This window comes from Mesoplodon bidens (genome assembly GCF_964165515.1).
Source record: "Mesoplodon bidens genome assembly, chromosome: 12".
Lineage (NCBI taxonomy): Eukaryota > Metazoa > Chordata > Mammalia > Artiodactyla > Ziphiidae > Mesoplodon > Mesoplodon bidens.
In genome coordinates, this window is record NC_138168.1 from 43,394,603 (window position 1) to 43,416,516 (window position 21,914).

The 21,914-nt window shown below is 37.6% G+C and overlaps 1 protein-coding gene across 4 annotated transcripts in view; it reads left to right on the top strand.

Moving 5' to 3' along the window:
• Positions 1 to 21,914, top strand: part of AFG1L (AFG1 like ATPase) — a 222,933-nt gene that overhangs the window by 175,069 nt on the left and 25,950 nt on the right. For all 4 annotated transcript variants that reach the window (XM_081251122.1, XM_081251121.1, XM_081251120.1 and 1 more), the window contains 2 exons: positions 839 to 909; positions 1,166 to 1,266. In XM_081251122.1, coding sequence (XP_081107248.1) covers positions 839 to 909; positions 1,166 to 1,266 — 172 coding nt within the window. The remainder of the gene's footprint in view (positions 1 to 838; positions 910 to 1,165; positions 1,267 to 21,914) is intronic.

Here is a 21,914-nt window from a genome sequence, read left to right on the forward strand (position 1 = left end):
TTAACTTGAAGTTTTTTTTTTAACAACGCTTATTTCATCTGCCAGTTATTTTTATTCTACTGACTGTTAATTTATGAGTCCTTTATTTAAAAAAAAAGTGAGAGGTAAAAAAGCCATAGTATTATCTCATTTGTATATGTGGGTTCCCTAAACCATATGGTGATTTCTAATTAGATTACAAAGGGTTCTTTGTCGAGACTAACTTCATAGTAGCTGCAGTGGTGGGCATCACAGAAGGAGAGAGTTTTCTTGAGTTTCCGACAAGGACACTTTTGAGAGAAACTGTGTGGTCTATAATCGTCCTTGTACTCAAAGTCTGATAAAGTTATTGAGGTGCAGATCAAGTTGGTATTTTGAAGCTGGTAATTTAATTCTGCATGTTTGATCCTCTCAGTCAGTGGCTTGGCTTGATTTTTTTAAAAGGCAAATTCAGTATTTAATTTCACATGTACCCTCGCAGTAGAGATTTCAAAGGATACTTTGCTGGATGCTTGACTGCCTTGTCTATTTGCTCTTGTTTTGCATGCAAGAGAGAGCCAGAAGCCTTTCTTCTCATTGTGTACACATAGTATTAATGGATTTACTCTGCCTGTATCGTCTCATTACTGAAAACAGCCAGAAGCACAGAAGTCTTTCAGTGTATGCAAATAAGGCAGAATCATCTACCTGAGAGTTAATATTCTCTGCTTTTAAGTGTATTCTAAATCTGATGTTTGTATTTAGAGCATAACATCCTGTTCTTTTTTTTATGGGCAAAAAGCTAAGCAGGCTCAGGCAGCTGTTTGATGTTGGCTTCAAGTGTTATTAATTTCATATTCTATTATTCTTTTCACTGTAGCACAAGTGAAGCTGATGTGGAGGCTGTCATGGATAAGTTGTTTGATGAGCTGGCTCAGAAACAAAATGATTGTACGTAAGTTAATTTCTCTTGAAAGAGAATACATTTAGAACACAATGCCCAATCTCCACTGACCAATTAATAAGTTCCATTGCTGTATATGGGTTGATGCCACACTCAAGTGGCAGTCATTGTATCAGCATTTTGTCTAATTTATGTGTTGAATCATGTGCTATTATTCATCAAGCTATGCATTTCCTATCTGTAAGAGATGAATTTTATAGTAATTATCCAGACAAGATTGAGTCTTTGTTCATGTTCCCATAGTAACTAGACCAAGGATTCTAAAAGTGCAAGGCAGAGAGCTGCGGCTGAATAAAGCCTGTGGAACCATTGCCGACTGCACATTTGAAGAGCTATGTGAGAGAGTGAGTATCCAGACACGTTCAGACTCATTGGCCTTTTCACATGTTAAAATACTTCATATTTCCCTCTCTTCCTGTTTCAGATTTTAAAATACAATTCACAGAGTCAGAACTGATTTAAAAGTCTCATTAAGAGAAATACTCATGTGTATATACCCATGTGCTTTTTATAGATACTGGCACGAAATTTACTCTTAGAAGGGCTCTAAAACAAAATTAGAAACAGAGAGAACTGTCAGCTATTGCTGGAAGCAAAACTAATATCAGCTTTAGGGATATTTTGTAAAAGTCAAACATAAGAAATTTTTTTTAAAAAATGAGATGAGGTTAGTACCAGGGGAAAGGAAGATGAAGTAATAATACCATGATCCAAGGAGGTATGACATAAAAGAATTTCCATTCCTTGTTCTTATGGCTCATCTGTTATTGTCATAATATCTGACCTATTTGGGCCAAGGTCAAAGAAAGTGAATTTTTATAACTGTGACATCTATATTATATAACAATATATCCAACAGAGAAAAAATATGTACATATATATTCATATAAATGAGAAAGATGTTGATTACAGATTAATTATAGATATGAATTCTGTCTTTTAAAAGCTCTGGGAATTCTCAGTACTCAATGAGTATTCAATTGACTGTAAATCTTGAGAAAAACAAAGCCAGTTACATATATCTTTAAGCATAATACCTCAATTATGTATAAATTATCATTCCAACTAGTCTCTCTGATTTATCTTGAATTTTAGGTAGCTAAAAAAGAATTGTTTTTCAGGGGGAAGAGAAAGTATTTTTTATACCTGCTAGCCATTTTATGACTACTTTTCTTAAAAACTAGTGACCTCATTACTTCTAAATTTGTAATTTTCAAACCAGAGAGAGAATCCAATCTACAAATGTTATCACAGAAATAAAGCACTTCAAGACCAATAAGGATTAGGATGAATTAGAATCCTCTGACAAGGTGATAACGTCAGTCTCTGGTTGTGAGGGTTGTTCTGTGTGATACGGACGCTTCACACTTCTATTGCATCAATCTCATCAAGGTCCTAATAACCTAATATCTTCAGACATAATTTTATTAAGGCTTCCATTTAAGTTTTACTTACTTTGCCTCTTGAGAAAAATCTTATATATCTGAGAAGCTCCCCCCACTTCCATAGAAGGGGACCTAGTGAGGAAAGGGGAAGGACAAACCTGTTGTGTCTTGAGGTAGTAAGGCAAAGGTGGCCTCTTGGAGCAGCTACTGAGTATTTATCTCTATTTTTTATGTGCTCATTATTTCAGGAGACTTAGTACCAGGAAAAAGCCACTAATCAGAGACCAACATCTTCATAGTCTACTGTATCGGGGTGGTGAGGAAGAAGATTGATTGGGACTTTATCTTGAAAAATTAAGATAACACTTATAAAAATAGATATTTTTATCTTATCTGACAAAACTATGGACTCTAATAACAACTAAGAACTAAATTCCTAAAATAAACAGTGAACAAGTTACTATTTATTTTTGGCATAACTTTCTTGACAAAATTTTAGGATGATAAACTAGTATATCCTACACTTCATGATTGGTTGTTCGAGTACATGGAAAATCATGTTTATAAAAACTTTTAAGGACATCATCGGTTTTTTCAAAATCCTGTTTTAATTCATGAATATTTCAGTTACTTTCTTTTAAAGTTTTTTTTTCTTTTAAAGTTTTTATGTTGTCATTATCCTTGTTGAGTTTTTTCTTCTTCAAGTTAGCCAGATCTTCATTTCTCAGTGGCTTTGCATGGGTAGGTTTGCTTTATATTCATATTGTAATTGTAGGATATTTACTACGTCAGACTAGATGACTGACATTAGACATTGATATGATAGGTTGGATCAAGTACTAGTATTAAGCTGTGATGGAAGTTTGAGGAAGGGTTACATTTTAAAAATTGAGGTATAATTGACCTATAACATTATATTAGTTTCAGGTGTACAACATAATGATTCAGTATTTGTATACATTGCATAATGATCACCACAGTAAATCTAGTTAACATCAGTCACCTTATATAATTGCAAAAAAATTTTTTCTTGTGATGAGAACTTTTAAGATCTATCTTCTAAGCAATTTTCAAATCTGCAATACAATATTATTAATTATAGCTACCATGCTATACATTATACCCCTATGACTTATTTATTTTATAACTAAAAGTTTGTACCTTTTGACCCCTTTCACCCATTTCTCCCACCCCCCAACCCCCACCTCTGGCAACTACCAATCTGCTCTCTGTATGTATGAGCTTGGTTTTTTGTTTTTTTGTTTTCGTTTTTTTTAGATTCCACATATAAGTGAGACCATACAGTATTTATCTTTCTCTCTCTGACTTACTTCATTTAGCATAACGCCCTCAAGGTCCATTCATGTTGTTGCAAGTGGCAAGATTTCTTTTTTTTTTATGGCTGAATAATATTACAGTATATAGATATACCACACTTGCTTTCATCCATTGATGGATACTTAACTTGTTTCCATGTCTTGGCTATTGTAAATAATGCTGCAGTGAACATGTGGCGCATATATCTCTTCAAGTTAATGTTTTTGTTTTCTTTAGATAAATACTCAGAAGTGGAATTGCTAGATCATATCTATTTTTAATTTTTTGAGGAACCTCCATACTATTCTCCATAGTGTCTGTACCAATTTACATTCCTACCAACAGCGCACAAGGGTTCCCTTTTCTCCACATCCTTACCAATGCTTGTTATTTCTTGTCTTTTTGATAATAGCCATTCTAAATGGTGTGAGGTGATATCTCACTGTGGATTTGGATTGCATTTCCCTGAGGATTAGTGATGTTAAACATCTCTTCATGTATCTGTTGGGTGTCTGTGTTTTCTTTGGAAAAATATCTATTCAGATCATCCGCCCATTTTTATTTTTAATTAATTAATTTTTGGCTGCACTGGGTCTTCATTGCTGCACATGGGCTTTCTCTAGTTGCGGCGAGGGTGCTACTCTTCGTTGTGGTGCGCGGGCTTCTCATTGCAGTGACTTCTCTTTTCTGTGGAGCACGGGCTCTAGGCGTGCGGGCTTCAGTAGTTGTGGCTCACAGGCTCTAGAGCACAGGCTCAGTAGTTGTGGCACACGGACTTAGTTGCTCTGCGGCGTGTGGGATCTTCCCGCACCAGGGCTCGAACTCTTGTCCCCTGCATTGGCAGGCGGATTCTTAACCACTGCGCCACCAGGGAAGTCCCATCTGCCCATTTCTAATTGGATTTTTTTTTTGCTATTAAATTGGATGAGTTCTTCATATGTTTTGGATATTAACCCCTTATCAGATATATGATTTACAGATATTTTCTTCTATTCAATAGGCTGCCTTTTCATTCTGTTGATGGTTTCCTTTGCTGGGCAGAAGCTTTTTAGTCTGATGTATTCCCACTTTATTTTTGCTTTTGTTGCCTTTGTTTTTGGTGTCAGATTCAAAAAGTCATCACCAAGGCCTAGGTCAAGGAGCTTACTGCCTGTGTTTTCTTCTAAGAGTTTTATGGTTTCAGGTCTTATGTTCAGTTTTTAATCCATTTTGAGTTAATTTTTGTGTATGGTGTAAGATAGTGATCGAGTTTCATTCTTTTGCATATGGCTGTCCAGTTTTCACACCACCATTTATTGAAGAGACTGTCCTTCCCCCACTGTATATTCTTGGCTCCTTTGTCATAAATTAATTGACCATATATATGGATTCATTTCTGGGTTCTCTGTTCTGTTCTATTGATCTATGCATCTGTTTTTATGCCAATACCATGCTGTTTTGGTTACTATAGCTTTCTAATATAGTTTGAAATCAGGGAGCATGATGCCTCCAGGCCTGTTCTTTCTCAGTATTCCTTTGGCTATTCAGGATCTTCTGTGGTTCCATATAAATTTTAGGATTGTTTGTTTTATTTTTGTGAAAAATAACACTGGAATTTTGATAGGGATTGCATTGAATCTATAATTGCTTTGTGTTGTATGGACATTTTAACAATATTCTTCTAATCCATGAGCATGGACTATCCTTTCATTTATTTGTATCTTTAATTTCTTTCATTAATCTCTTGTAGTTTTCAGTATATAGGTGTTTCACTTCCTTAGTTAAATTTATTCTCAGGCATTTTATTCTTTTTGATGCAATTGTAAATGGGATTGTTTTCTTAATTTCTCTTTCTGATAGTTGGTTGTTAGTGTATAGAAACACAACAAATTTTGTATATGATTTTGTATTCTGTGACTTTACTGAATTCTTTTTATTAGTTCTAATAGTTTTTTTTGGTGGAGTCTTTAGGGTATTCTACATATAATATCATGTCATCTGCAAACAGTGACAGTCTTCTTCTTCCCTTCAATTTGGATGCATTTTATTTCTTCTTCTTACCTAATTGCTCTGTCTAGGGCTTCCAATACTATGTTGTATGAAAGTGCTGAGAGTGGGCATCTTTGTGTTGTTCTTGATCTGAGAGGAAAAGCTTTTAGCTTTTTACTGTAGAGTCTGATGTTAGCTGTGGGCTTGTTACATATGGCCTTTATTATGTTGAGGTACATTACCTCTGTATCTACTTTGTTTAAAGTTTTTATCATAAATGATGTTGAATTTTGTCAAATGCTTTTTCTGCATCTATTGAAATGATTAAATGATTTTTATCCTTCATTTTGTTAATGTGATGTGTCAGATTGATTTTCATATGTTGAACCATCCTTGTATCACTGGAATAAATCCCATTTTAATATTGCGTGTGATCCTTTTAATGTATTGTTGAACTTGGTTTGCTAATATTTTGTTGGGGATTTTTGCATCTATATTCATCAGGGATATTGGGATGTAATTTTCTTTTCTTGTGGTATCCTTGTCTGGTTTTGGTATCAGGGTAATGCTGGACTCATAAAATGTATTTGGAAGTGTTACTGCTTCTGTTTTTTAGGAGAGTTTGGGAAGTATTGGTATTAATTCTTCTTTGAATGTCTGGTAGAATTCACCAGTGAAGCTGTCTGGTCCTGGACTTTTGTTTGTTGGGAGGTTTTTGATTATTTATTCAATTTCACTGCTAAATTTTCTATTTTTTCACAATTCAGTCTTGGTATATTGTATGCTTCTAGGAATTTATCCATTTCTTCCAGGTTGTCAAATTTGTGGGTATATAATTGTTCATGAGTCTCTTTTTTTAAATTTAATTTTTTAATTGAAATATAGTTAATTAACGATGTTGTGCCAATCTCTGCTGTACAGCAGAGTGACTCAGTTATGCACATACAGACATTTTTTTCTTTCTTTTTTTTTTTTTTTGCGGTACGCGGGCCTCTCACTGTTGTGGCCTCTCCCGTTGCAGAGCACAGGCTCTGGACGTGCAGGCTCAGCGGCCATGGCTCACGGGCCCAGCCGCTCCGCGGCATGTGGGATCTTCCCGGACTGGGGCACGAACCCGCGTCCCCTGCATCGGCAGGAGGACTCTCAACCACTGTGCCACCAGGGAAGCCCCATTCTTTTTTTTAATATTCTTTTCTACTGTGGTTTATCACAGGATATTGAATATAGTTCCCTGTGCTATACAGTAGGACCTTGTTGTTTTTCCATCCTATATATAATAGTTTACATCTGCTATTCCCACACTCCCAGTCCTTCCAGCCCCCACCCCCTCCCCCTTGGCAACCACAAGTCTGTTCTTTATGTCTGTGAGTCTGTTTCTATTTTGTAGATATGTTCATTTGTGCCATATTTTAGATTCCACATATAAGTGATATCATATGGTATTTGTGTTTCTCTTTCTGACTTACTTCACTTAGTATGATAATCTCTAGTTGCATCCATGTTGCTGCAAGTGGCATTATTTCATTCCTTTTTATGGCTGAGTAATATTCATTCCATTGTATATATGTACCACATCATCTTTATCCATTCATCTGTCGATGGACATTTAGGTTGTTTCTATGTTTTGGCTATTGTGAATAGTACTATTATGAACACATAATAGTCTCTTTTATCCTTTGTATTTCTGTGGAATCAACTGTAACATCTCCTCTTTAATTTCTGACTTTATTTATTTGAGTCCTCTCTCTTTTTCTCTTGGTGAATCTAGCTAAAGGTCTGTCAATTTTATGTTTTCAAAGAACTGACCCTTAGTTTTATTGATCTTTTCTATTGTCTTTGTAGTCTCTATTTTATTATTTCCACTCTGATCTTTGTTATTTCTGGAAGGGCTACATTTTTAAGTGGTCAATTTATTTGTAACTATTTTCTTGTTATGATGATTTTGCATTTCTTTGCAACCTTATAACTATGGCAATTCAGATATAGAACACTTTGCATGAAGAGGACTCTTAAAATCATTGTACTTTCAGATGTAGCCTAAAACTCTTAATTAGTTATAATGATATTATGAGCCAGGCTAAATAGTTGCCACAAACCATTCAGTAAAGAAGAAAGCACATCCAGCTCAAGGTAAAGAAGCAGGCATCTAGTGTGTCTGAGACAGTCCCAGCATTGGATTGCCCTTCTAGATTTCTGGGAGGCTCTTGAAGTCTGAGACTCACCCAACCACCCATCCTGACACTATCATGAAAAACACCTTCGGCAAGGAGTGGATGGGTTGATAGCCTATAACCATTATTTTTGAACCATGGCCCTTTCCAAGAAAAAATACTATATTTATAGACATATATATTAGGTAGAAACTTATCTATTAGTATCTTAATAGGTTAAAGGAGGTTTAAACTCTAAACCCTTGACATATGCCATAAGTAAAACTAAAAAGGCCTGGGCTATTACCCTCTTCTCACACCTGTACCCCTCCCAGCACCAAGCACAGTTCCTCAGATCTGGAATCCTGCAGGTTAACATCTAACCTTTTGTTATCTATGGGATTCTTATTCTCTGCAAATCAACAATTCAACACTGTCATGCTCAGAGAAGCAGTCTCAATTAGGAGACCCTATAGCACCTGCATAGTAATAACAGCAAATATTACCATGTATCAGGCATCGTTCTAAGTACTTTATATGTATTAATTCATTTTATACTTACAATAGGTAGGTACTCTTATTGTCCCCATTTATAGGTGGAGAAATTGAGGCACCAAGATGTGAAGTTACTTTCCCAAGATCACATAGCTAGTAAGTGGCAGAGCCAGGACTTGAACTCCTTGGTAGTCTAGGAGTCAGATTCTGTGCTCTTAATCACTACAGTATATCTGAAAATGTTCTGGAAAAGTTCTACATCAAACCTTTAATATAATTCTGGTTCTACCATGAAGTACAATCAGATACTTTGTGAATTCCCACATCTGAGCTAAGCTTTGAGCCCTTTATAAAGCGTGAAGCTGTCTGGGGAACAAGATAGCCTCCAGTCTGAGAGACCCGCCTCTCTGCTAGAACCTTAGTGCAGAACTGTCCAACTCATATGCCTTGGCATGCCCACTGGGAATGGGCCCAGCTACTGACCCCTCCATCCTCCTGAAGGCAATATAGGGCCTGTGCCTCCAGGACAGGGACCTCGAGCCGTAGGCAGCCTCATTCCTTTACCCCTTAGTGAAAATATTATCATTTTTTTCTCCTGGCCATGATATTAAAAAGGTTGGGAAGCCCTGCTTTAGAGAACTATGGGAGGGTAAAAGAGAATATGTTTGGGTGGTCTTTGTTCCCTGTCATTACCTCCATATCAGAGGCATGGTAAAGGAAAATGAGGCAGATTCATTTCTCCAGACATGACATGAGCTTTAGGGATTCCTTTCCTTTCCTTGACATAGTTACTTGGCTCAATCAGAGGGTAATGGAGAAGTCAGAAATGTCATCACTTAAGTCAGTGGTTTTTGAAGTGTGGTTCTTAGGCATCTAGGGATCCTGAAACCCTTTCAGAGGTCCTGGAGGTCAAAACTCTCTATAGTATTACTAGGATACTGTTTGCCTTTTCCACTGTGGTGACATTTGCAGTAATGGTGCAAAAGCAGTGGTGGATAAAACTGCTGGTACTTTAGCATGAATCAAGGCAATGGCACCAAACCATGTTATGTTCTTCATTGCCCATGAAGAACACTTACAGTTCCACTTTAAAATGTCCTTGAAGAAGCAGTAGTTAAAAATGATTAATATTGTTAATTCTCAACCTTTGAGAACATGTCTTTTTATTTTTTCTTTTAAAAAATATTTATTTATTTATTTATTGGCTGCGTTGGGTCTTCGTTCCTGCGCGTGGGCTTTCTCTAGTTGCGGCGAGCGGGGGCTATGCTTCGTTGTGGTGTGCGGGCTTCTCATTGCAGTGGCATCTCTTGTTGCAGAGCACAGGCTCTAGGCGCACGGGCTTCAGTAGTTGTGGCTTGAGGGCTCTAGAGTGTAGGCTCAGTAGTTGTGGTGCACGGGCTTAGTTGCTCCACAGCGTGTGGTATCTTCCCAGACCAGGGCTCGAACCCTTGTCCCCTGCATTGGCAGTCGGATTCTTAATCACTGTGCCACCAGGGAAGCCCTGAGAACATGTCTTTTTAATACTCACTGTCATGAAAGAAGTACACATAAAGTTTTTCTGCTATGTACCAAATACAATGGTTGTCTTTAGGAAAAGCACTTGTGCAATTGTTTGAGTTGCTAGCTAAACTAGTCACTTTTTTCTTGGAACACCATTTTCACTTGGAAGAATAAATGACAGATAGACTACAGTTATTCAGGTTTGGCAGACAATTTCTCATAGTGTTTGACAGACATTTTCTTAAAAATGAACAAAGTATCAATAAAACTGTCACTTTACGAAAACAACTACAAATATTTGTTGCCAATGATAAAATTTGAGCAAACAAGTAAAAAATAGAATTTTGGAAAACTTGTTGCTGCCACCATGAACTTGGCACCTCTTCCCACTTCTTAAGTATCTTTTTCTGATGAGATTGATGGTGATATTAGCAAATGCTAAGTTTTGGTATTGTGTAATTAAATGTTTCAACATTTAGAAGATATGCATTACTCTTTGAATGCATATTTTCCAATAATCAATGCATATTCTTACAAAATCATGCATGACGAAGGTCCATTTAAAATGCAAGAAAGACTAATGGATTTTAATATAACAGAATTTTAAAAATACACTAATATTGTTTCAGACTCTACATTGCAACTATCATTTAAAAAAGTACTTCTTGTCAAATTTTTAAAAAATTTTAAATAGACTATATTTTAGAAGTTCTAAGCTTACAGAAAAATTGAGAAGGTAGTCCAGAGAGTTTCCATATACTCCCAAATCCAACTTCCCCTATTATTAACATCTTACATTAGTATGGTATATTCATTACAATTAGTGAACCAATATATATATATTTTTTTTGCAGTACGCGGGCCTCTCACTGCTGTGGCCTCTCCCATTGCGGAGCACAGGCTCCGGACGCGCAGGCTCAGTGGCCATGGCTCACGGGCCCAGCCGCTCTGCGGCATATGGGATCCTCCCAGACCGGGACACGAACCCGTATCCCCTGCATTGGCAGGCGGACTCTCAACCACTGCGCCACCAGGGAGGCCCAATGAACCAATATTGATATGATTAACTAAAGTCCATATATTATTCACATTTTCTTAGTTTTTACCCAGTATCCTTTTTCTGTTCCAGTATCCCATCCAGGATACCACATTACCTTTAGTTATCATGCCTCCTTAGATTCCTCTTGGTCGTGACAGTTTCTCAGACTTGCCTTGTTTTTGATGACCTTGACAGTTTTGAGGAATACTGGTCATTTATTTTGTAGATTTTCCCTCAAATGGGATTTGTCTGATGTTTTTCTCATGATTTGACTGGAACTGTGGGCTTTGGGAGGAAGACCACAGAGGTCAAGTGCTATTTTCATCAGATCATATCAAGGGTACATATTATCAACATGACTTATCACTGTTGATGTTAACCTTGATCACACTTGTCTGAGGTAGTGTTTGTCTCCACTATAAAGTTACTCTTTTCTCCCTCTTTCCATAGTGAGCTCTTTGGAAGGAAGTTCTTGTTGAATTTTCATGTAGCAGCAAAGAAGAAAATCCACAGTTATCTAACAAGGCTGTTAAAATACTTTTCCCTGGGCTTCCCTGGTGGCGCAGTGGTTGAGAGTCTACCTGCCGATGCAGGGAACACGGGTTCGTGCCCTGGTCTGGGAAGATCCCACATGCCGCAGAGCGGCTGGGCCCGTGGGCCATGGCTGCTGGGCCTGCGTATCCGGAGTCTGTGCTCCGCAACAGGAGGGGCCGCGGCAGTGAGAGGCCCGTGTACTGCAAAAAAGCCCAAAAAAACCCCAAAAACTTTTCCCTTTTCCAACTACATATTTGTGTGTGGCTAGATTTTCTTATATGATTCAACCAAAGCAACATATCACAATAGTTTGACTGTAGAAGCAGGTATGAGAATTCTACTATCTTCTATTATGCTAGACATTAAAGAGATTTGCCAAAAGTATAAAACAATGCTACTCTTCTTACTATTTTCATTTTAGAAATATAATTATTTTCATAAAAATGTTATTTCTGTTAATTTTATGGGTTGAATATAATGGTTTTATCATTGTTATTTTAAATAAGTTAATAAATATTTTTAAATTTTCTCAGTTTTTATTTCGAATACAGTAACTATTGGGAGATATAACCCACATAAGCAAAAGCTCATGGGTTCCTCAGTAATTTTTAAGAGTGCTAGGGGGTCCTGAAACCAAAAAGTTTGAGAACTACTTTCTTTAGAGTTAAATTTCTGTAGACCTAAAACGAAAGTACCCTATTCAAAGAAAGCAGGCCAAAACTAAATTCTAAAGGCTTAATGAGTAAACTGACTATACCTAAATTTTTCTTATTGAGAAATGTAATTTTTACACCTGCAGAAAATTGTTTCCTCAACTGATAACTGTGCTCACAAGTAACTGTTTGCAAGAGTGGTTTGTTATTTGTGTGTTAAAAATAATGACAGGTAGCCAGGTGTGTTTGTAAAAAGTCTGAGCAGAAAAATATATCAGTTGATGCATATGCATGGGTGTATACATTGTTCATTATCAACTTTTTGTTCATTAGCTTTCTTCTTTGGTTCTTAGTATTCAAGGAATGGAGATCCATCAGATATGTGTTTTGGCTTTCAACTGTCTATTAGTCTTTATTATATCATATTAGTTTGTATATTGTTAGACCTATCGAACTGTATCTAATAGAATCCTTGGAGGAGTTGCTACAAGACGTTTCCCTTCTCTTTCTCTGTTCTGTCTCTATTTCATTTCATGTATTCCAAATGAAACCACTGATTGGGAACTACTTCTGGTTTGTGTACTTGGTACACTCTCAGTAAGTACTAAAGGATGAATAGCTTTTATCTCTACTATTTGGCTAAGAGTCAAGGCTGATGGTGTTTGGATGCCAATGGTGGTGATTAACATCAGGGAGTAAGGGCATTAATCACCAGAGCTGAGGCAGCCCAGGAATCTCCTTGGCCCTTTACCTTCCCAGCAGCAAAACCGTTATGGTAGCATTGCTGATCCATGTGTGTCCTTTTCCCAAATATTCTGACCTCTGGTAATACCATGTGCAAATAAGGCAGTCTGCTAGCCTGGCTAAAGCATAGGGAACAGGTAGGGCAGAAGTGAGATGACAAAGAGCTTGGTAGAGAATGGGTCAGATTCTTGAAGGGTAGAATGTGAATCCAATGTCAAAAATGAGTCCTAAGTCTTTCTGTCCTTTGTCTTTCCCTGCCCTCATTCCTAGTCAGCCCTTAAGCTAAAGAGTCATGGTCTTGGTGTAGAAAGGCACCTTGAAAGCCATCTTATCTAACCATTCAACTAATCCTGAATCCTCCCTGCAAACCCATGCTTGCCTTGCTCTGCCAGTTTGAGGGGTACAGTTAAATGTGTGAGAAGGAATATAGGACATATGCATAAGATGTCAAATTTCAACATACATCTTGGAGCCAACTGTTTCATGTTGGCCCTCTGAATTATAAAAAAGTTTTTTGGAATAAAACATCATAATTGACCTATACCATAATTTGATTTAAAAAGTTAAGGTGTATACAAGTAACTTTTGACCCGAATTTACATAATTATCCTGAAATTCTGTAAATGAAAGAACAAGAATTCTCTATAAGGTTGGAAGTAAGACTAAAGGATCAGTTTTTACTAACTGTTGATGATGATTTGTCTCTTCCAGGGAAATAACTATATTTTGGGTTAAATTGTTATGTTTTTTGTGTTTTATTATTTTAAAGGAAAAAGGACTTTAAGAGAAATGCCCATTAAGAAGGGGCTAGATTAGGACTTCCCTGGTGGCTAAGTGGTTAAGGATCCACCTGCCAATGCAGGGGACACGGGTTCGAGCCCTGGTCTGGGAAGATCCCACATGCCGTGGAGCAACTAAGCCCGTGTGCCACAACTACTGAGCCACAACTACTGAGCCTGTGCTCTAGAGCCCGCAAGCCACAACTACTGAAGCCTGTGTGCCTAGAAGCCCGTGTTCTGCAACAAGAGAAGCCATTGCAACAAGAAACCCGCGCACGGCAACGAAGAGTAGCCCCTGCTCGCCGCAACTAGAGAAAGCCCGCGCTCAGCAACGAAGACCCAACGCAACCAATAAATAAATAAATTTTATATTTTAAAAAAGGGACTAGATTAGAAGTTAGAAAACTGTGGCCACTTAAAATAATTGTGGTCATTTCCATGATAAAAAGGGAGGTAAGAAGAATCTGAAGGAATGGAGAAAAACTGGGTGGAGAGAGTGCCTTCCAAGTTTCTTCACATGGGAATTTTCTGTTGCAGGACTCATTGTGAGTCTGAGTAGTCTTGCTCAGCTTCTGTTCCCAAACTGGGGTAAGAACAGCTCCTTAGCTGATGCAGTGAATATGGCAACAAAAATTTTAAGCTCTGCAGGCTATGGACTTCTCAGACTCAGTTGCCTGAAGCTTCTCTAAGGGAGAAAATTTGCTTTCATTTTCTTGAATATATTTATGTTTTGCTGCTAACTGAAACGATTTAAAAATGTATTCGTCATACAGAGTGAAGTAAGTCAGAAAGAGAAAAACAACTATCATGTAATGTTGCTTATATGTGGAATCTAGAAAAATGGTAGAGATGAACTTATTTGCAAAGCAGAAATAGAGACACAGAAGCAGAAGTAGAGAACAAACTTATGGATACCAAGGCGGGGAAGGGGGGTGGGTGGGATGAATTGGGAGACTGGGATTGACATATATACACTACTATGTATAAAACAGATAACTAATGAGAACCTTTGGTATAGCACAGGGAACTCTACACAATGCTCTGTAGTGACCTAAATGGGAAGGAAATCTAAAAAAGAGGGAATATATGTATACGTATAGCTGATTCACTTTGCTGTACAGCAGAAACTAACACAACATTGTAAAGCAACTATACTCCAATAATTAAAAAAAAAATGTATCCAGTCCCTGTAGTGGGAAGAAGTTGCCTCAGAATTCCCAGGGGACCTCAAGGGAAGAATCAGTGTGCTAAGAACTGTATACCTTCAACATGTCCTCTTTCTTAGGAATAAAATTATTTTGAGAATCAGAGCTAGTAGTGGGCGCAACTCCTCATATTCCTCTCGACCTCTTCTACTCTAGGAAGGCATGACAAACTAATATTTAATATTTGTTTTGGTCTTTGGGAGGAATGTGTCTTTCTGCTCAGACAATGATTAAGAAGTGTGAATTAAAACTTTAAAAATTAAAATGGTCATTGGACTTCCCTGGTGGTGCAGTGGTTAAGAATCCACCTGCCAATACAAGGAACACAGGTTCGAGCCCTGGTCTGGGAAGATCCCACATGCCGTGGAGCAACTAAGCCCATGCACCACAACTACTGAGGCTGCACTCTAGAGCCCGCAAGCCACAACTACTGAGCCCACGTGTCACAACTACTGAAGCCCGCGCACTTAGAGCCGGTGCTCTGCCACAAGAGGAGCCACCACAATGAGAAGATGGCGCACTGCAATGAAGAGTAGCCCCTGCTCGCCACAACTGGAGAAAGCCCAAGGGCAGCAACGAAGACCCAACACAGCCAAAAAAAAAAAAAAAAAATTAAAGTGGTCATTAACTTTGTAAAATGAGAGTTTTAAAAAAGAATTTAAAGTACGTAATCTCACTTGGCTTTTAATAATACATGTATCACAGCCCTAAATAATTATTGGGAATAGTTCTTTAAACGGAAGAGCTATACAATGAGATGATGGGTAAAGGGTTGAGAAAATCTAGGTCAATCAATTAACATGACTATAAAACACTTTAAAAGTACTTGCTTGATTTTTAAAAGAGCTTTAACACTGATGGCTTTTCTAATGCTAACTTCCAACTGGCTTGATTTATTTTTTTTTTATTTATTTTTTTGCGGTACGCGGGCCTCTCACCGCTGTGGCCTCTCCCGCTGCGGAGCACAGGCTCTGGACGCGCAGGCCCAGCGGCCATGGCTCACGGGCCTAGCTGCTCCGCGGCATGCGGGATCCTCCCAGACCGGGGCACGAACCCGTGTCCCCTGCATCGGCAGGCGGACTCTCAACCACTACGCCACCAGGGAAGCCCTTGATTTTTTTTTAATAGAAAAATGTTTTAATCAAGTAATTGTTTGATTTGTAATTTTTACGTTTTTCTGTTTCTCATTATAAAGTACATGATTTGATATACTCCAGAGTACCTTCTCCTAGATTAGATCAGTTAACTCAGAATTAGTAATTACTTACTACATTGCTAGTTAGAATATTCAATAAGGTACATCTCACTAGACATATTATTACTTTGAGATGTATTTTATAGAAAATTTTTGAGAATTATTAGAATATACTGTTTTGTTTCTTAAAATAACTTGTGAAGATACTGTGGAGTCAGGCAAAAGATTTTGAGAAAAAAACTAGAAGTGAGGTATAGTATTAAGAAATCATAAGATTTCCACGTATTTTAGGGTGTGGACTAGAAAAAAAAGCACAAATGAGAGCTGTGAGTTCAGTTTTATTTGGGGACTTACTGAGGACTATAGCCCAGGAGACAACCTCTCAGATAGCTCTGAGGAACTGCTCCAAAGAGGTAAGGGGTAGATCAGTATATATATGATTTTGGCAAAGAGGATACGTGCAATTAAGCGTACATCAAGGTTGCTGCTAGTCATGAGAAGCACATGTCGCCATTAACGATTTTAGTGCTTTTCTAAGTATGAGAAGATGCAAGAAATTGACTAAAATCTGTCTGTAAATACCTATGTGCAGGCCTGTTCTGCCAGTTTTCCCAGAGCATAGAGTGCCTCCTTCCTGATCTCCACCCTGAACTCCTTTCAGGGTGTGTTAAAGGTCAGTGACTACCGTGGCTAGTGACTTCATTCTTGTAGAACCAGATGGTGAACAACATTATTTGTTGTCAAGGGTCAAGTATTACTTAACTCTTTTATCTTTTATTGTTAATCAAGAAATATGTTATGTAAGATTTCCCTCCCAAGACTGCTACAATGATTCAGTGGTCAGCAACTCTTTTAAGTGCTTCCATATCTGTATGCCACTATGTTATGAAGAATATAAAAGGAGTGGAAGAAGTTTTTTCAAAGAGTTTACAATTTAGTAAACGAAATAACATGAACCAAATACCAAACAATGCAGTAGAGTGGAAAGAGGCCCAACTGAATCAAGAAATATGAATCCAAATCGTTACTCAGATACTGTGTAGCTGAATGGCCTTAGGCAGGTCACTTAACCTCTCTGGGTCCAAGTACCTCATCTGTAAAATGCATGATGTGATCAGCTAATTTCTGTCACTCCTTTCAGCTGTTACGGTATTTTAAAGAGCCATGCTCACTAGTTAAATACATTATTATGAGTGTATCAGGAGTTAAAGGTAAGGATAATAAGGATTGGGAAGGCTCTGAGGAGACATGAGATTTAAGGAGGAAAATGATCTTGACCTTGAAAGGTGAGTAGAATTTAGACAAGCAGAGTGAAGGTATTTCAGCCATGATCTGAAGCCAAGCACCAAATGTTTCAGGAGGAAGAGAAGAAACTTGCCTAATAAGAGCAGAGTGCATGTTGGAGAGAAAAGGGAAGTAAGAATGAAAATCCTAGACAGATTCACCATAAAATCAGGCAGCAAAGTATAGACTTCTTACCGTGATCCACAGGGTACATCTACAGAGGTTTTGAGCAGGAACATGGTACGTAAAGTAATGTTTTAGGAAAATTAATGGGGCAGTAAACTCTAGGAAAGGTTGTAACTTTCACCAGCATGTTCTAGTGGGTCAGCAAATAGTATCTCCTCTTGGGAATGTCATCCTTTCAGGAAGGAAACTTGCTAAATAAATAAACCAACATGCTAGATATTTGTTTAAGTAACCTTTAAAGCAGGATAACAGGGACTTCGCTGGCGGTGCAGTGGTTAAGACTCCATGCTTCCACTGACTCCATGCTTCCACTGCAGGGGGTGTGGGTTTGATCCCTGGTCTGGGAAGTAAGATGCCACATGCTCCCTTGTCAAGGAAGGGAGGGAGGGAGGATAACAGAGAGAGCCCTACCCATTTTATATTTTATGTCCCTTTTCCCCAGTCATTCAGTAGATGTTTACTGAGTACAGTAGTCCCTCTTTATCTGTGGTGGATACCTGAAACCATGGATACTATTAAGCCTATATATACTATTGTTTTTCCTACATACATAACTACGATAAAGTTTAACTTACAAATTAAGCATAGTAAGAAATTAACAATAACTAATAATAAAATAGCTTAATTATAACAATATACTATAATAAAAGTTATGTGAATGTGGTCTCTCAAAGTACCTTATTGTACAAATTTAATTCCTTTTCCATCTTAACTAGGCACTTATCATGCACTGTGGCTGTAACTTTTGCAGTTTGAGGTGCAACAGCAAAGTTAGCAGGAATTTCTTTTTCCTTCACAATATTCCAGATAGAAGATTCATTCTTACTGTAGATCTTAGCAACCTCAGCATACGATTTTTTTCTTTCCTTATTAAGTCAAGAACTTTTACCTTTTCACTTAAAGGAAGCACTTTGTGGTTTCTCTTTGGCATATCCGAATTGCCAGCATTACTCCTTTTGCACTTTGGGGCCATTATTAAGTAAAATAGGGGTTACTTCAACATAAGCACTGGGATACCAAGAGAGTCGATCTCATACCTGAGATGGCTACTAAGTGACTAATGGTGGGATACCCTGGACAAAGGGGAGAGTCACGTTCTGAACGGGACCGTGCAAGATTTCATCACACTGCTCATGTGTGCAATTTAGAATTTTACAAATTGTTTATTTCTGGAATTTTCCATTTAAAATTTTCTGACCAGGGTTCACCACAGGTAACTGAAACCATGGAAAGTGAGACCTACTGTACTTAATGGAGAGCTGGCATAGTTCTAGGTGCTATGGGGGGTAACAAGATGAATTAATAGTCAGTCACCATAGTTAGTCTTAATTTAGAGGAGAAAACGTGACTAGTATATAGATCACCAGAATGTGAGACAGATTATAATTAGTACCACAGGATCTGTATGACCAGAATGCGGTGGGTAGTAAAGAGGAAGTGAGCCTTGAAGGCTGGATGGTTAGAGACTCGGCTGGTGCAGGGGAGGAGGAAGAGCACATGAGGGGTGGTTGTTTGGTTGTTCCTAAGGGTAAGGGATCATGAGGGCAACTTTTGTGACCTCTTCCTCCTTTGAGGTTTTATGTTTCTATGAAAAACACAGAGGTAGGAAATTGCAGAGTATGTTTAGAGACTTGAAGACTCTGGAGGATCCTACTTCCATTAATGACAGAGTAGCTCCTATTTGACCAACCTACCTATAGATCACAATTGTAACTTTGGACAAATCTAAAAAATAATTATCTGGAAGGCATTATTGAGCAACCAGAAGCAGGGAGAAAGTGGAACACTATCCACACATGGAAGAAGAGATTGATACCAATGAATTCTTATTTTTGTAGTTTTTTGCCTGAGAGCAGATCACAGTTGGCTTCTTATGGGATATTTAAAAATAGTTGGAAACCTGCAGTATTTCTGACTTGAAGAATCAGAGGAGAGTGACCATAACAGCTAGAGAATAAGAGGAGAAATTATAGAAAGGAGAGAAACACAGAGAAAGAGCCCAACATTCTTCATGTAAACTCTGCCTAAATCTTGGGCTAAACTGTATATGTGCAACTAAGGCTAAAAAAAAATTGAACAGAGATTTCAGTCGCTGGCCATCACAGAGGAGACAGAGTTTGGAGTTTGAGACTAGCCAGGTTAATTACCTGCTAAAATAGCAACAACAACAAAATCAATATACTTTGGTGGAATATAAAAGAATCCCAAGTCTCTGCAACATATCATTCACAATATCCAGAATACCATCCAAAATTCTTAGATGTGGGCAGACACAGGAAAATCTGACCCATTTTAAAAGAGGAAAAGGTAATTAACAGAAACTGACCTTGAAATGACACAGATGTTGGAATTAGAGGCAAAGATTTTAAAGTAGCTTTTATATCTATACTCAGGGATATGAAGGAAATATATACTGGAATTGAATGAACAAATAGGAAATCTTAGCAGAGGAATTGAAACTATAAAAAAGAACCAAATGGAAATTCTAACACTAAAAATTAAAAATTCTAGACTTAAAAAATTTTAAGTTCACTATATGTACTTAACACTAGATTGCAGATGATTGGAAAGTTAGTGCACTTAAAGATAGATAATAGAAATTATGCCATCCAAAAAAAGAAAATAAAAAAATTAACAAAATCACAGAACTTAAGAAACTTTATCAAAAGGTTTAACTCATGTGTCATGGAGTCCCAGAAGGAAAAGGAAGAAAGAGTGGGACAGAAAAAAATTTTTTGAAGAAAATGGCTGAAATTTAGTAAAAGATGTAATTTTACAGATTCTAGAAGCTCAAAAAACTTCTAGCAGATACAAAGAAAGTCAGTCCTAGGCACATCATGGTCAAACTGTTGAAAACCAAAGATAAAAAAAATTTCAAAGCAGCTAGAGGAACAACGATATCATTAAGGACTGACTTCTCATTGGAAGCGATAGAGACCTGAAAACAGTACAACAACATCTTTAAAGTGCTGAAAGGAGAAAACTGACAATCCAGAATTCTCTATATAGAGGACTTAAGGGTCATGGCTGGAACTTCAATTTTGTGTGGGAGAGTGGTGTGTACTCAGGCAGGATAGAAGGGTTGAAGTCAGTGTAGAGGGGTTTGCATATCAGGTAGTAGAGTTTGGATTAGAACCTTCATCAGCATAAAACAAACTAGTTATTATTTTTTAACAGATCTGTATTGGATAATCTGGCAAGATTGGCACTGCTGCTACCATATGTGGAGCCTTGTGTGCATTAGATAAAGCCACCTGTGAAGATGGGCATGGACCTAAGTGAGCAAGTCATGCCTGTATGTGGAAAAAAGTGTGCCCCTTCCTCTAGGTAGATGCTGCCCCTCATCAGGGTGCATGGCTTAGCAAACAGCATGGACTGGATTTCAGTTCCTAACTGCCCCCTCAACCAGGGACATAAGCCAAATTTACATGATTGGAAAGAACAGATGGATATGAGAGAAATCTATGGGATTGGATGTAGAGGGGTCTCAGGTTCAAGGCAAGTCACTGAGAGCTCTGACATTTTCAGTTTGGATGACCAGAGGAACAGCAGAACCCTTAACAGAAATACCAGAGGTAAGAGAAGAGCTCTTACAAACAATTGGAAGTCTAGTACAGAAGATATAGACCTGGAAGATATTTATAGAGATGTGTTAGCTTGGAGCCTAAAGGGGTCAGTGAAGTCACCTGAACTGACATAGAAAAAGGGAGAGATGATGGGTAGGGGTGGGGTTGGAAAATGTATTATCATGAGTCAGTAGAAGGAAACAGAGCCAACGTACTACCATAGATGAATCAAAGGTACAGTAGGAGCAATAAAATTTCCCACCATTTTATTGAATTTTTTTAAATGGAAGTAATTTACTAGATTGGTAACATTTTAGGATTTGGATGTTACTTTGTAGAAGGTCTTAACAGGAGTATATAACAAGCAACCTAATCTTACTGCTTTCAGCTTTAATGTATGTAAAAAACTCTGTAAACAGCAAAATATTATATTCTCAGCTTCTTTCCTGAACTTTCTGCATTTTCCTATCATGTCGTAATACAAATCCGAATTGTTAAATATTCACATCATTCTGGATTGCTGCAGCCCTTGCAATACATTTTCTAATCTCCCCCTTCAGTGCTTTACTAAAGCCAGTGATGGTTTGCTTTTCTCAGACTTCTTCTGTCTTCACCAAATTCCATGTTTATGAAATAGATTTCTACTTTCCTACACTGGGCAAATTCCCTCTCCATTGAAAACCCACCTTCTCTAAGAATACTGCTCTCTACATTTAGTACTGTGTAACTGATAGGTGTTCAGTGCATAATTGTTAACTAACAAAATTAAGAGGCACTGCTGTTTATTATCTGAAGTTCTTACTGACATGTTATTTCCCTGATTCTGTTTTACCGCCTATCTAAAGGAAACTAAGTAACAAAATAAGCTTTAAAAAGAAATAGAAAAAGTTAATTTTAGTGTATATTTATTTATACCTTACCTGATTCCAAAAAGCATTTTGTATGTATGTGTACCCATATGTATACAAAGAAACCCACATACATACACAAAT